General features: G+C 36.6%; 1 protein-coding gene across 2 annotated transcripts; it reads left to right on the top strand.

Moving 5' to 3' along the window:
- The first annotated feature begins 4,280 nt into the window (after positions 1-4,280).
- On the top strand, positions 4,281-12,629 carry LOC119995796 (ubiquitin carboxyl-terminal hydrolase 23). 2 transcript variants are annotated; one of them, XM_038842235.1, is made up of 11 exons: positions 4,281-4,703; positions 5,494-5,608; positions 6,812-6,922; positions 7,392-7,564; positions 7,911-8,237; positions 8,733-8,861; positions 9,398-10,033; positions 10,129-10,254; positions 10,336-10,981; positions 11,618-11,711; positions 12,189-12,629. In XM_038842235.1, exons 1-11 carry the CDS (start codon positions 4,416-4,418, stop codon positions 12,346-12,348), a joined length of 2,805 nt encoding a protein of 934 aa, XP_038698163.1. In that variant the 5' UTR covers positions 4,281-4,415; the 3' UTR covers positions 12,349-12,629. The 2 variants fall into 2 exon arrangements, with proteins under 2 accessions (XP_038698163.1, XP_038698164.1); XM_038842236.1 differs by having other exon boundaries at positions 4,282-4,703; positions 8,736-8,861.
- The last annotated feature ends 3,659 nt before the right edge of the window (positions 12,630-16,288 follow it).

The raw sequence follows: 16,288 nt of genomic DNA, 5'->3' as shown, positions 1-16,288 counted from the left end.
CAACCAAAAAACACTCCATTCTGGGCTCCACTTTCATTCTGTTTGGCTACCTTAGCCCAAACAATGGGATAATGGAACTTTTCATGGCAGAAAATAATTGTCAATTTTCAATTTAGTTATCGAATATTCAACTTCGCCCAACTTAGGATTCTTTGAAAAATTGTTATAATATACGCACGAACAGATTTATCACTATCTAGACAGATTCTTTATATTGATGTTTTTTATACCACATCAACAGTTTTACCAATCGAATAGTCAAACTGTTGATGTTTGAACATTTAGTGATCGAGGTGTGGAATTCATGTTAATAGGGTTAATTTATTTTGAAGACAATGCACCAAGATTGAGACTTTGTTGGGTATGCTAATTTTTTTGTTAAATCCTCTAATCATGCCCCTAATAAGGCTCTTGTAAGGAGTAATTGACTTGTGAATTGGTACGACCGAAATTAAATGCCTTTGCGGGTCGTAGACGGCACATTTTTTATTTTTAAAACTAACCAAGACTCTTTCTTTCACAATGTTCTCAGCATTAAAATATTCAAATATCTTACCTTACCCCCCAATGGGTACCCATTGAAACCAGAGGCGTCCCTGGGTTGTCTACACGGGTCACTGTCCAATGCCCTCGAATCCCTAGAGCTCCATATTTTTTAAAAATTAGTAGTATTATAATAGTCCAAACCCATTTAAGCCACATTTGAAAAAAAAAATTAAACAGAATGCTTCCCAACCCATTGTCATTTAAAAATTAATAAAGGTTAAATGAATTAGTTATGTTGTATAATGAAAGTGATTTGGAGGGAAAATTTAGTGATTTTATATTTCAAAATTCTAAGAAAATCATATTTAAGAGGTTTTTTTTTTGTAGAGTTCGATCAAGACTCTTGAAAACTCAGGTACGTGAATGACTGAAACTGGACTCAATTGACATGGTCAAACGAAATGGAAAAAACAAATCAAATGTTGATAAGTGGAAGGAAGTGGGAACATTATTGTGGAATATGGAGTATTTACTTGATTGACTTTGTCACTTTGTGAGTCTTGATTTGCTTTGAAGTTTCCATCAAAGTTACCAAAAATTTCCAATCAAATTATCATTATTATATATGATTTATGACATTACTTACTATAAGGGGTTATCTTAAGATGGAAGAAACTTCTCTCTGTCTTGTTCCTCTTTTGGGTTAGTTAGTTACTTTGTTGGCCTTGGCCTTGGCCTTGGCCTTGGCCTTGGCCTTGGCCTTATCACCAAACATCACTTTTCTGGTAAACTAACCCATGATTTTAAATTATTATTACTTGAATCCAAATCTTTGTGTTTTCTGGGTGGATTTGATGGACACAGAAGCAAAAACAAGCAGTTATACTGCCAATTGTCAGCCATACCATAGGTCAGGAGACTCGCCTAATGTAAAAGGTGGCGCCCATAGATTCCTTCAGATTTCAACCAGTTAAGCACTTGCAGCGGTGCAAGTTTTGTTGGGCCAACAAAACTATATAAGATTTTGTGTTTTGTTGATATGATTACATTGGGTGACGTGTTTTACTAATATGATTGTATTGAAAGATGATGTTTTGGTGTAATTTTATTGTGAACAACATGGAGGCATGCCTCCATGTTGGGTGAGAATGAATAATGTATAGGAATTCGTGTTTTGCTAATGTGGTTATATTGAGAGACGTGTTTGATTTGACTTTTTATGTAATAGAAGGTAAGATCCAATATTGATTTTTGTTAGCCAAACGGCATTTGCAATGGTGCTAGTGCTTACTGCCAAGTGCCAATTGTCAATGAATTAGTGAGCTTTGTTATTTTGACATTGAATGCATTTCTTTCTCTTTTTTTTAGAAGCTATTATAATTACAGGGTCGAGGCTAGGCCCAATTAGGGTCACTAAACCCATGAAAGATATCCAATCTAAAGGAGCTTTAATCACACCCCGATTTTTACTAAGTGTACCCAAATTTTGCCTTTTTTTAAGACATATGCTATTTACACCCCACCTTCTTATCATCTCTTTCTTCTTCCTCATGAGCACCCATGACCAACCATGGTGTTGTCGCCATCCGAGCACCAATCCGGTAACTATTACCACCAAATTGAAGCTCAAGTCACCACGAACTAAATCCGACCAACCCCGATGAGTTTCATCCACCGTAATTGCTAAAATCACGTTTGAACGTCTATGGCCACCGCGAGAAAAGTCGTCTGATCCGGACAATCTGACCACTGTTGGAGAAAATTGACTACCCGAGTTTGATCCCAAACAATGTATTTTTGGATGATTTTGGTCTCGAATATCGACTTTGGGATAACTACGAGTTGGAATTTCACGTTTCAGACAAGTTTCAACTAGAGAATGACCCTAATCGACGATAATATGGTCGGCAAGGACATATTTGATTACGGGGTGTATTTATAAAATGTCTTAAATTTATGTAGTTTTAGTGTATTTATAAAAGTTTAGAGTTTTCATAAGTTACTATTAACAAATGATATATTTAGTAAAAACCGAGACGTGACTAAAGCTCCCCCAATCTATTCTAGTTGAAACCCACTCAACAATCCCAGCCAGTCATCTATTTGACAACAAAGCAGAATATTTTGTCGTGAATCTAAAGATTTGAAAATGTATACATATGATTTGTCTCTCTCTGGTGGAAGAAATTTCTAATAAAAACCAGAAATTTTCATTAAGGAATGGTGCGGTATATACAAGAGAGGAGACAACAATGGTGCGGTATTGGCCCAGCAATGAATCGGCGACCAGGAACCCTGCGTTCGCGTTCTTAGCTGCAGACGCGTTGGTTATGATTTGTCTCTCTCTGACATTAGTTTTACAAATTCAGGCAGGCATGGATAGAAACAGTGCAAATGCCGAACATGTTTCTTCATCATTTGCCAATGGCTGGCTCTACACATGGCCGCTGAACTTGTAAAACTAATGTTTCAACGACCAAATTAGAACACGAACAATCTGTCAGTGACCATAAATTTTACATTAACCCGTTTTAATTCCTTGAGCTCTCATTAAACACACAAGTCTCAGTCGTAGGGAAGTCAGATCGTCACGATATATATTACTCTACTAGTACTCATCACCCATTTATTGTGATTCAACAAACAACCAACTAAAAGAGATAAATTGTGAAAAGATTACATTTTTACATTGGAAACTAAAAACCCAATCCAAACCCTCACAAAATTCCGTTTTCTTATAATCTTAACCATTCCCCTGCTTTTTAGTGGAAATTCTAATTTGAAAGTCCAATCACAGCATTCACAGTAGTGACTGCAAAGTGGCATTCTACTGCAAATTTAGAGTTTCTTTTACAGTTTTTGACAAAAAAACCCTATCCCGCAGTGATTTGATCCCTAAATTTAATCCAGCCCAGTTGTTTTCAAAATAATCATGCATAGATCAGGCTTCGGTAAAACAGCTGGACTGGAATCATCGAGCCCAGCCCATAACATTAGCCGCTCGTATTTTTAGTTCGGAGCCTGGACCAGTGTTCGATCATTTGATTGCATAGAAACGGCAGTGTGCATATCCTGCGGCCTAAAATAGTTCAGTGTTCTTCAATCTCTACCCGTCAATTCCTGAACCGGGACCCACTCTACATATTTTTTCATTCCCATCTGACCGTCAGTGCCGCGTGTGGTCTGACCTGGTCTTAGTAGTGCCAATGTTGACAATTCAACGTGGTATGAAAAGCATGTTTTATAGCTGTCACTCAGCAACTTGATTAAGATGCTGCCAATCCCATTCTGAAAAAACCCATACATAAGACAAGACGTGGCATCTTTTTATTCGTCATCGTCCTACATTGTGGAGACAGCCTGACAGCCAATTAGGGTTAGGGATGACAAAAATTCGGTCTCTAATTGTACCTTAAATAGAATTGCATTTTGAACGTACTTAATTCATCAAACTCGAATAGATTGATAATCGGACAATCAACTAAGCTGGGTTAGAATTTGGACAAATAAACGAGACAAGATTTATGTACCCTTACCCAATTTTAAATCAGACAAAAATTTTGTGTTTGAACTCATATTTTGGATACATAACTCATGTTTAAACTTGATTTAATATGCATAGGACAAATTGAGTGATTTGGATCGGATGAAATTTTGTCTCCCCATAAACAGTGTTGTTAATTAATTATTAGAATAATATAGTCAGCTACGTCTTACCGCACCGGAACATAACCCTGCACAAAGAGCCAAAAGTTGGGAGTGGTTCTTGGTAGGGTTTAATAGAGTGCCTCTCGCCCTAACATCACTCTTTTTCGCAGGAGCCGAAAACAAGCTCTCTGCTTCACAAGACCACCGCAACACCGAAACCCTTCTCTGTAGAGCGGAACAGAAGATATAAAATAACTGTGTTTGTTTTGTTATCGGTCACAATGACTGAGTTGATGGAATCAGTGGAAGCAAAAGCCGAATCGGAAGGGCATTCCCTTTTCAACAGGAAGATCGAGTTTCACCCGGCTCGAAAGCCTTTCAATGGGTTCAGCAATGGCGGTGTGGATTTCCAGATTGAAATTTTGAACCCCTCCAGCTCGGATCCTCAGAAGACAGGGTCTAGTTCGGGTCAGTCGACTCCAAAGGGAAAGAAAATGGACGGTTTGGAATCCTTGGAGAACGGACTGGATCCAGAGCTTATTAGTTTAAGGATCACCTCTCGTAGAATTGTGAGTTCTTATTCTGTTTTGATGAGCTGGAAATTAAATTAGTTTTACGGAATTTCTCTTTTGGATTCTTCTATTTCGATAGAGTATTTTGATTAAGTAGAGCAGGGTCTGGGTCGTCCCTCTCTGTGTCTTTGCTGCCTTGCCTTGCCTTCCAAGAACTTTTTAGACCTTTATCCTGATTCAATATTGTTTCTGGGTGTTCTTAATTTAGTTTGTTGTTTAAAGTTCTTCAAAAGCATTCGTTTTTATGTAATGGGTGCTCTTAAAATTTTCAGCTTGGGCAACATTTTATTGAGGTTTTATTTAACTTAATTTGATTCGTTACCTTTTACTTCTTTCTGTTATGATATAATTGAGCCAGATTGTTCTATTTCAACTTACAATTGGCGCCGAACCAAAATATATGTAAGGAAAAAATTAAAACTTACAATAGGTGTTTTCTCTTGGTGGTTGGTGGATGTTTTATGTTATTGGGATCATGCCATCCTTATTGTTAAATAAGGTCATTTTCCTCGTCCTCTATTGTGTTTTTGTTTATCTATTTTCTTCCCCTTCGTTTATATTAATAGTAGTTTATTTCAAATTTATTCTAAGATTGCTCTGAGTTTATTTACACTTTGACTGAGTAGGATTTGGTTGTTTACTCGACTTTAGTAACATTCGTTATGGTATGTTAGGATCAAATGTTTCAGATTCGGATGCGTTTTTATTTTACTTGGTGATATTCTCTTGCTTTGAGATTTTGTTTCCTTCTCTTATTAACTATCAGGATGGCATGAATCATTTACAGGGTGCTGGTTTGGAAAACCTTGGAAACACTTGTTTCCTCAACTCAGTGTTGCAGTGCTTGACATACACAGAGCCTTTAGCAGCGTACTTGCAAAGTGGCAAGCATCAAAATTCTTGTGAGTGCGCCCCGTTCTTCTTTTTCTTAACCTCTAAACACTAACCAGAAATTTACTCAGCCAATCCTATAACCTCTAACCTTTAGTCAGAAATTTAACCAGAAATTTCCCCATATAAATTGAACCTATAACCTTTAGATTGCACCATTGTAACTCTACCACGGCCACATGTTCTCCTGTTGTTGTAGCCTTGTAGGGCGCTAGTTATATCTCTCTTCCTCATGTTTCGAAGCTCTATCATGGTGTACTATTTTATTCACCTGGTTTATCATAACATTCTTAAAGAAAGCTGCCAACATAAACTTTCTTTAGGAACAGATTGCATCAGTTGTCATCATCTGATTGGTAATGTCCTTTTCAGTATGCACCAATATATGTTTATTTTTGACATGAATAGAACCATTCTCTTTCCTACCTGGTTATGGAGGAGGAACTCAATATGATTGGAAAATACCTGTGTTCGACATCAGACACCCTTGGCATTATTTTCTCACCTCCCTGGCTTATAGTTGAGCTCCCTGCTTTAAAGGAGCATGTATTTGCTGTTGGGTTGACGGCTTTACTTTGACTATTTACAATGGTGATAAGAGTGAGCTTCTTGCACTTTGGTCCTCTAGGTATTCGATACCTAACCACACATGGATCATTTGGCTGCATATAATGTTAGGAGTCAATAGTATGAACTATTTTGTCTGTATATTCCCTGCATGTTGTCTGATAATGATATTTTAGCAGGTTTGTTTTTGCCTTTTGAAATGTCTTAACATGTTTGGCATGTCAGAAACAATCCACGACCCATATTAAAATGCTAGTTATTTATCTTGCTTATACGATTATACCTTCAACTGTGAAGTTTTTCTTGTTAGAATGCCCTTTGCTCTCCACTGATTCACTCTTCAATCACACAGGGAAAAGAATATTAGCATTTTGTTCCTGAGGGCCAATTAAGTGCTCCTTTTGTCGTGTATTTTTTTAATCCTTCATTTATTTGGAAAGTTATTAATTTTGTGCTGAATGAAATGAATCATATGTGAATAGTCATGTGCATCTGCTTCAGTTGCCATGCATTAAATATTCTTTTTCCTTTTTCCTTTTCATATTCGATGTTTCTATGGCCTGTTTTCATCACCTTCTGGTATTCCTCGTACATGTGTTGTTATTTTTTGTCTTAACTAAGTTCTATTTTGAATTGATTTTATGAAGGCCGCATTGCTGGATTTTGTGCCTTATGCGCCATCCAGAAGCATGTTAGCCGTGCTCTTGAAGCAACGGGGAGATCATTAGCGCCTAAGGATCTTGTCTCGAACTTGCGATGTATCCTTTTGATCTCTCTGTCTCTCTCTCTATGTCTCTCTTCATTTTTCCTGGTGGCATAAGAAGTAAACATTTGTTTGGTTAATAGTTCATTTTTCTTGTTCCATACATTGATTTTTGAACTCTTTGTAGCCCTAGGCTGAGTTTATCGTTTCTATTGCAATCTTATTTTCTTTGTCTTTCTACCATACTCTGTTTTGCTGGATTTTCTTGTTGGGATTGCATCAAGTTTTCTGGCTTCTGATGTTTAAAATGTCCTTATGCAAGTTACTTGTATTATCTTTTGTGGGGCTGAGCTTATGGAAGGGATTTTGATCACTATAATATCATTTATCAGGCTGTTTCAGTGTATATATCAATCCTGCATGTACTATAGTTGGTAACTAATTAGACTTTTGGCTCTTTCTGAATCGAAACATTTTTAAAGTTTGCTGGTCTCAGTGTATGTAATCCTTAACTGCATATTTAGGCATATCTCGGAACTTTCGAAATGCTAGACAGGAGGATGCACATGAATACATGGTGAACTTGCTCGAATCTATGCATAAATGCTGCTTACCATCAGGAGTGCCTAGTGAATCTCCTAGTGCTTATGAGAAGAGTTTGGTACATAAAATCTTTGGTGGTCGCCTCCGTAGTCAGGTAAATTTTCTTGCCTCCTGTTGAAATTGTTTGCATATTTGTTATGTGGGTTGTCACTATTTGGTAAAGTTATAACCTCATGAGTGATATCTTTGTGATTTTGTATTGAGAAGATTTGACCAGAGACAGAAAAAAAAAAAAGTCTCATATAGGAGTAGTCTGTTTCTGGTAATGAATTTATATAGTCAGGCATGGGCCTTGTTGGTTCTACTGTTTATTTCTTTCGAAGAAAAGTAGCTTAACCTCTTTTATGGTTTTCAGTGATGACTGTGTGTGTGCATGCTTAGCAAAATTATTACTACTATATATTAAAATATTCTTCAACTGGTTTACTTTAATTTTTCAGGTGAAATGCGTGCAATGTTCGTACAGCTCCAACAAGTATGATCCATTTTTAGATTTAAGCCTTGAAATAATCAAGGCGGATTCATTGATTAAAGCCCTTTCAAACTTCACTGCTGCTGAGCTGTTAGATGGAGGAGAGAGGCAATATCAGTGCCAGCGATGCAAGCAGAAAGTTAGGGCTCTCAAGCAGCTTACAGTTCACAATGCTCCTTTTGTACTTACTGTTCATTTAAAACGGTTCCGTTCACATGATCCTGGACAAAAAATCGACAAGAAGGTTTTCTTTGGACCTACATTAGACATGAAACCTTTTGTCAGCGGATCCTATGTGAGTAAATTTTGTCATAACTCATAACTCTGTTTTAATAGAACTGATAAGACAAAAAGGTCATCAAAATGGACCAAATCTATTTTCTATTTTAATTAACATTTGGAAAGTGGTTGATTTGGTTCAGCCAGTTACATAATGTATATAATCTTTCATACTTCAATAAACACATCGTCTGCTTTTTCTCAGAAGTTCTTTTTTTCCTCTCCAAAATACCCTAAAAAAATTGGACTGTGGTTTAGATTGATCCTTCCTGCCATTTGAAGAACATGAATCCAAGCTTTGGTCCTGAAATTCGTAAGCGTCTTCCATACTTGTAGAGGTGCATGCCCAACAAACTGTGATATGTTTCATGGAGTTCCAAATTTAAAATATTATTTCTGATGCATCATCTGGTTTCTGGTTTGTTGACACTGTTGGTTAGGAATTTTTAACTTTGTATTTTTGGTTTTATGCTGGATTTTGTTGTTTGACTTTTTTATGCCTTGTACTTAGCAGCAAGGAGATTTAAAGTACACTCTCTATGGTGTTCTAGTTCATTATGGTTGGAGCACCCGCTCTGGTCATTATTCTTGCTTTGTTCGCACATCCAGTGGCATGTGGTACTCACTTGATGACAACCGGGTGAGGACACAACTTTTTCTTTCTGCCCTTATTTTATATTCTTTCTCCCCTCCTTTCTTACATTAGATTAAGTTGTTTCTTTGCTGGTATGATTCAAGGTGCAACAGAGAGACATTTTAACTACCATGATTGCCATAATGCCGTCTATCAGTCTTTTAGTCTTGAAGATTGTGAGAATATACAGAATGTGTATGTGTTTATTTGATCCAGAAATCACGAGGGGTACAACATGGTTGCAAGCTGTCTGGGTTCCTATGTTGGAAACGGAGTTACAATTACTTTGCAAATCTGTGAGGAGTGATCGAGTTAAAATTTCATACTAATTGGTTATCTATTGTTTGTGAGTGAGTAAATCCATTTTTCTGCTAATGAATACTAAAAAATTTGGTGACTACCTTTCTGGCTTTTATTTCAAATGCCATATCGTCTAGATTAGGATTTTAGTTCATAATAACAGCCAATAGTAACTGTGTTTTTTCATCTATTGATTTTTTGCATGAACTTCCCAATGATTTTTCTGTTCTTTGACTGAATAGGTCTGCCAAGTGAGTGAGAGGACTGTTTTAGAACAGAAGGCTTACATGTTGTTCTATGTTCGCGATAGAAGAGATATTGTTCCTAGGAAACCTGTTGATATTATTCAAAAAGAGATCTCGAAACCAAATCTTAATGTGAATCAGTCATGTTCATCTTTGAACCAACCATCCAAGGATAGTGCACAAAATGGTTCTGCTGAGAATGGATTATGTGGTGCATCTTGTGTTGCTGAATCTAAAAAGGATGCTGTAATTCAGAGTTCATCGGAAAAGACCATTCCAAAGAAAGAACCCTTCCTGCATAACTATGACCAGGTAAAGACAAAATGCCTAGAGCTGAAGAAGGGCCCAATAAGAAACCCATCTTCTACTGCACCATCACCTACAAAGCCATCAGAAGTTTCAAAGCCTGATGTAGGAAAAGACATGCCCCCTCTGATGTTTTCTGTGGAAAGCAATGGTAACACCCCCAAGGTTGATATTGCCATCCCCAAAGTCGGTGCAATTACTAATGAACAGGATGAGAATACAAGATCCAATGAAGATTTGAGTGTCTCTGCGACAACCTCAGACAATTGCATTGATCCCTCAAACTCTGCAACTGAGAAGCTTGCGAAAGTTGATTCCTTGCAGAAGGTAACTGCATGTTCCTTTCCATCTTCTGTGACGGCCTTCCTTTGCTTATGGTACTCTCATTTTCATTCTAATGTCTAATCCTTTTATCCATCCAGATTTCTGTTTCCGAGAGTGCTGTATCAATCATGGGCCCCTCTGTGCAATCTGGTGATAAAACCTTGGATGGCATTTCAAGTCCATCTGGGTTTTCTGATAAGCAAATGTTGGAGAAAATCGAATCTGTAAGATTATCCAATAAATCAAGCTGAACTTTAGAATCACTGTTGGTCCGAAATTTTAACTTTTCCGTCTTTTCTTTCCAGAATAAAGGCATCCCTAGTGAGGGAACTGTGTCGAATCCTCCTGGTGATCAATTGATGGAATCAACAGCCGTGTCTGTTTTGACAGATGGATTGATACAGAAGAAACCTTCTGATAGAAGACCTCGCAGAAAACTTAAGAAGTGTCGGATTGCAAAGATGCATTTTGGTTCAAAACTTTTCAACGTGTCCCTTGGGATCCGGAAGAAGAAGCATAAAAGGAGAAAAGGATGCAGTTTGGACATACATAATAAAGAATGCTTATTGGATGAGTGTCTTACTTCTGATCTGGGGCCATCCACTTCTGAGAAATCGGGGAAATTTTCGTCGCGTTCAAGTCATGCTCAGAAGAAGGGGGCTAAATTTGGTTCAAGAGAAAGGAGTGGCATTGTCATGAAGGGTGTAGAGAGTCAACATGGTGATTCTTTGATGGATATTAGAGACAAAGATCTCAAAGATAGAATTTGTGAGAATGTTTTCAATGGTACTGTACGCGCAACTGATGTGCAGTCACAAAAGATTTCTTGCTCTATCTCAGCAGCAGACCAGCAGCATTCAACTGATCTTAATCGTTCAAATGATAGCGAAAGGGAGGCTGTGCAAAGTGGGATGATGAATATGCTTACTAGAGGTCTGGCAGAGACAGTCGGTGAGTATCTTCATCATAACTTTGCAAGTATGACATTGCTAGTTCATTTTAATAATACTTGTGAAATGCTTCATTAACTACAACTCACATCTTGTGTATATGAAAGAAAATTCCCTCTCCCTGCATACAAGGGTAGATATTTTTGCTAGTTGCTGCTTGGTACTTTCATTAATCTTTTCCAGTAGTCGGTGCAAGTAGGAGATCAGAATTCCATGCAGGTGTATAATATCCTTCCTAGGTTGGATAGTTCCATTGTTTTGATTTCCAAGTAAAAGGACGTCTAATATATTCTAGCGGACCAAAGAGTTTGAATAAGATCTCCAGCTTTGAATAACCCCCCACAATTTCATTTTTTTCTCCATCTTGTTCCCCTTCCCTGTCAGGATAGGCTGGCTTGTATAATTTCAATCTTTGGATTATATTCCTTTATAATAGATGTAAGATATAGTGATGTGTTATTTACATTTCTGAATTTAAAAAAATCAATTACTTTAAATATACTTGTACTTGATGAAAAATAGTTTCTCTTTTGATAAAAACTAAGCTCGGGGTTGGCTTAGGTACGTTCTTATTTAGCATTCAATTGGCTTGGCTTATTTAATGTGTTCCTTCCTCGTGTTCTATTTGTCATCACAGTGGCATGTTGGGATGGGATACAACTTTCCACATCTCTGGGCGAGGAATCACATAATATGGAGAGTTTCAGAATTGGCTACATACCGGATGAATGGTGAGTTGGAATACTTCTTAGCTGTTTTCTTCTTTGGTTGTAGTCTTCATGTTCTTCATTTTGGAGGAAAATAATGCATATTGTTAATCCTGACAGCTGCTTTTGGGGCCATTATTGGTATCGAATAATTTACATCATAAATAAAAAGAAAAGAAAAAGAGAATCCGGATTGTAGGTTCAGCTGATTTCTCTTATGGATTCATGTTGCTGACTTCAAACTGCTTGGAGTAGAGATTTGATGATGATGAAAAAATAAAGAGGCTAAATGTGTCCACTTAAATTTGTCAAACTTTTCAACGTCATACCTAAATAACTTCTGAAATCCTTACGTGACCTTGTGTTTTTTGGTAGTATTGCGTTCATTAGTGTCAGTTTACAGCTTGAACTAGTTGGCTTCTTGCTTTCAAAGTGCTTGCTCATGTACTCAACTCGACTTATATCTTCTGATACGGATCGTGCATTATTCTACTTGAACAGGGATGAAGAATATGACAGAGGTAAGAGAAAGAAGATCAGGGGGGCTAAGCACGAATTCAGTGGGCCGAATCCTTTCCAAGAAATTGCAAACAGAAAAGCACAGTTGAAGAAAATTAAGATAGACCAGTCTAGTTCTGGGAACCTACCATTCAGGATATGAAGAAAGTCAGTAGTCCATGTCCTTGGAGCAAATCACAAAATTTTGTCATGCTGTAATAGATTATGTAGTGAGTGATTGATTATCGCTTTGTCTGGAGCTAATGTGGAATCTGGGGAGCATTACAAATTCTATAAGGTGATGGTTTGTGCACTCCTTTTATTTTTCTTTTCTATTTATTGGTGTTAAAGAATGTCAGATATCTATGTAACCCTTGGAACACTTTAGCCAAAAGTGCTTTCTTGTTTGAGAAATGTAATAATAATCTGGAGTCTGGATTAGTATGGTGGTGTTTAAAAGCTGCAAGCAGCTCCATTATGTTGATTTTTTTTTTAATTCTTGGTCATGGAGTAGCATATCCAATAGGGTTTAACTTGGCAAATTAGTGATTCCCTTTAAATTAAGCCTTTATCTTTTTGAATACAGGGGAAGGGGATAGGCAGGTTCGAACTTGAGACTTCTATGAGAGCTCATATACATGAGTGTCATTTATTTAAGTTATTCGTGATTCTTAATATTATATCTTAAATTGCAGTTTACATAAAATCTCAGCTTTGATGATTATTTTTTTATGTTCACAATACATTAAGCCCATCTAGACCCGACACGTCGAATTCGTGGATTTATCTGGTGCACATCCCAAAAGGAAAAAGATAAAGTAGTGCCAATTAAATAAAAATGGATGGTAAAACACATGAATATCACACAAGAATATATACAGCAGAAGAAAAAAGGTCATGGTTTCCAGTTCTGTAAAAGCTTTTCCAGTCCTGATAAATAAGCATCATAGAAAGAAAAAAAACTGTTGTTTATGCATACACACTACACAGACAGAGAGATGCACTGATTTAATTATGGGTAAAAGCAATCATAGTGTAGTATGGAATGGAACTGATAAAATTGTCTGCATTGCATAACAGAAAGTATGTTAGTCATTGGTGTCATTTATATAATATACATACATATATTTATGGAATCTATTCTATTCTAGTTTCTGCCCAAACTTCAAACTCAAATATTTAATACAACTTCCATAACCAAAATAATTAGACATTATAGCAACCAACAACAACTTCATTGTCTCAGTGTCCAACTGTTGCTGAACCATTTTTGGATACCAAACAAACCCTCCTACCTACAACTAAGTTGAGAAGAATTCATTTTCAGCTTTCAATCAATTCGATCTCTTTTGTGTTTGTTAACTGAGAACGACACCATAATAATTTAACTTTTAACTGCGTATACAAAAAATTTTCACCTGACAACAGGGTACGTTGGGCTCAAACCTAACGCATGACCAAAAAGGTATTGCTATTAATAGAATTCGAACTCAGGACTTACTGTTTAGCTCCAGATAGACTCACCAATTAGTCTATCATCTAAGTGATTAAGTCGGTCGCTCCAAAAGATGAACAAATAAAATGGAACGGATGGAGTATTCCTTCAGCATTTAACAAAAATACAAAATCCTTGGGTTATGAAAATGATGAAGCAGCAACAGATAGAGACGACAAATTCTGAATTAAATTAAATTAAATTTAAGGGCCATAATTAGCTCTCCCTTTTGAACAAATGAACTGGATTTCAGTACATGTGAACCTATTAATTACTTAAACCTAGTATTTATTTATCAACAGATAGTATTTATTAATTACTTAAACCTATTTATGATAATTACTTAAACCTAGTATTTATTAATATATATTGTCCAGAAAGTTTGTGTGAAGAATAAGTTTTGTTTTGCTGGAAAGTGAAATTAATGTTTTTTTTTTCTTGGGAGTGATTATCATAAATATCAATAATGTCACTTTATTATTATTTTTTCTTACTCAATCAATGCAAATCATTAAGGTTTTTGGTCGGAGCTTGCATGTTCCATGTCCAATGACCATATAACTACAAGTTTATTGTGATTTTACGGTATAGAAAAAAGGGTACTTTCGACCTTTTACGTACCTTTGATTAGTGTATAAAACAGTGGCTTAATCATTAGGGCAGTGACCCTAATCCCTATTATATTATATGCGGGAAATTTTTTAATGGTGGGAGGGTCGTCTGGTCTCGTCTACTCCTATTAAGGTATTGTGCGCTTGGAGGCTGCGTCCGTATGTGTTTTATTTCAAAAAATGATTTCGTCTCTCCCAGTATAACCCATGACCTCTTGGTGATGAGAAAATAAGTACATCGCCCTCACTACTAAAATCCATGACCTCTTGGTTAGGGAAGGCTGAGTGATAAGTTGGGTACTCACTTTTCCCTCACCAAACGGACATAGGGTCTAACACTAATAGAGGTGGAGCTTTGTTGTAAAATGAAATCCGTGAGGGGCTCAAAGCAGACAATACCTTAAGTAAGCTGATGCCCAAAGATTGGTCGAAGGCGGGATTAGATCTCGATAAATAAAAGCTGGGCCTGGCCCAGCTCCCTAAGTGTGGGTGGATGGGGTTATCACCCGAATGAGGGTGCCTGCAGTTGGAAGTGGAATAAATGACTGTCATATCTTCTTTTGAAATAAAAAATAATGTCAATCCCACACTTAAAAACATATCTGACGGCGCAAAAGAGTCATTGGTTGAGTGGCAATGACTTTGCATGTCCTTGACTGAGGTCATGGGTTCTAATCTCACCTCCTCCGAATATTTATAAGGAGGTGTGTGGGCTTAGTCTGCCCGTGCGTGGGCTTGATAGTTTGCCCCTGCGTGGGCTTGATTTGTGCCTCCTGCGTGGGGCCTGTTGACACCTGTACTTTCATGAGCTTGATCTGGTGGTGTGTCGTATATTGTATTTGTACTTGTATTCAAAAAAAAAAACATATCTGACGGCTACAGTACACTATTATCACCCTACCAAAAATCCCCCACATTATATGAGTATTTATTGTGTGCATCTTATAATTAAGGGTAAGGGACTGTGGGTTCTAATCCATGTTGACACATAATAATTACCACCACATATGATGATATGAATATGATCATCAAAATCTAAATCAATGATGGAAAGTCAGACTGTACCAAACTTAATTTGAAAAAATTGACATGATTAAGATTTAAGATAAATTATGATGTGTACTTATTGGTGTAAGTTCTTAGTGGACATGACCACCAAGTGACTGGTCTTTATCAAGAGATTTATTTATTTATTTATTCACTTTATATATAGTTTTACTTATGACACACTACATCTATGAATGATGGACACTTAAGTGAGATTCTAAAAAAGTTTTTAATTTTTTATTAAAGAAAATCACATAAAGAAAAAACACAATTGATTTGGAGTTTGCTTACAAGTGACACTTTCCCTTGTAAAAGAGAATTGACTACCATCTCTCTCAAAATCATGTTAAATTATTTTTTTTTAAAAAATATCATAATAGAATTTAGGAGTTATGATTAAGTGTTCAAGGTTAAGAGTTCATGATTTACAGTACTTACCCAAAAATAATAATTGATGGTTTACAATTCAGGGGTTAGATTTTAGGGCACTAAAAGCGATATCCTTGTAACAACTCGTTGAGTTTTGGCTCAACTTACATTGTCGTTAGGTGAGAAACATCTGTTTGCGGGTCTGACGACCCAAATTTAGACATATATTTGATATTCAAAGGGTAAACATGTATGTGTTGTTCTCGTTTACAAAAAAAGTGTGGATTTTAGGATTTAGGGGTTTTTTTTTCCTTCAAAATCTATCATATTTTAACATTATAAACACTCAAAATACTCAATCACACATGATTTAGTTTGAATTTGGGAGAAATTATAGTCAATTCTAATTAAAATATTGGTATAACCCCATCCGCTTTTGGTTATGAGGTTCATGTGGATACATTGAGTCCGCACGACTTTGTTCCTCCTTACCTCAACTACTACAGGTCAGAGTCCATGAGTCAAAAGTCTAACTCACTTGGGTTAGGAAAATGTCTTGTTATATGTAGGAGGTGGATTTT

Source organism: Tripterygium wilfordii, chromosome 4 (assembly GCF_013401445.1).
Source record: "Tripterygium wilfordii isolate XIE 37 chromosome 4, ASM1340144v1, whole genome shotgun sequence".
NCBI classification, from domain to species: Eukaryota; Viridiplantae; Streptophyta; class Magnoliopsida; order Celastrales; family Celastraceae; genus Tripterygium; species Tripterygium wilfordii.
Note: the sequence above shows the minus strand (reverse complement) of the source record. Positions and strands in the feature narration are given on the sequence as shown.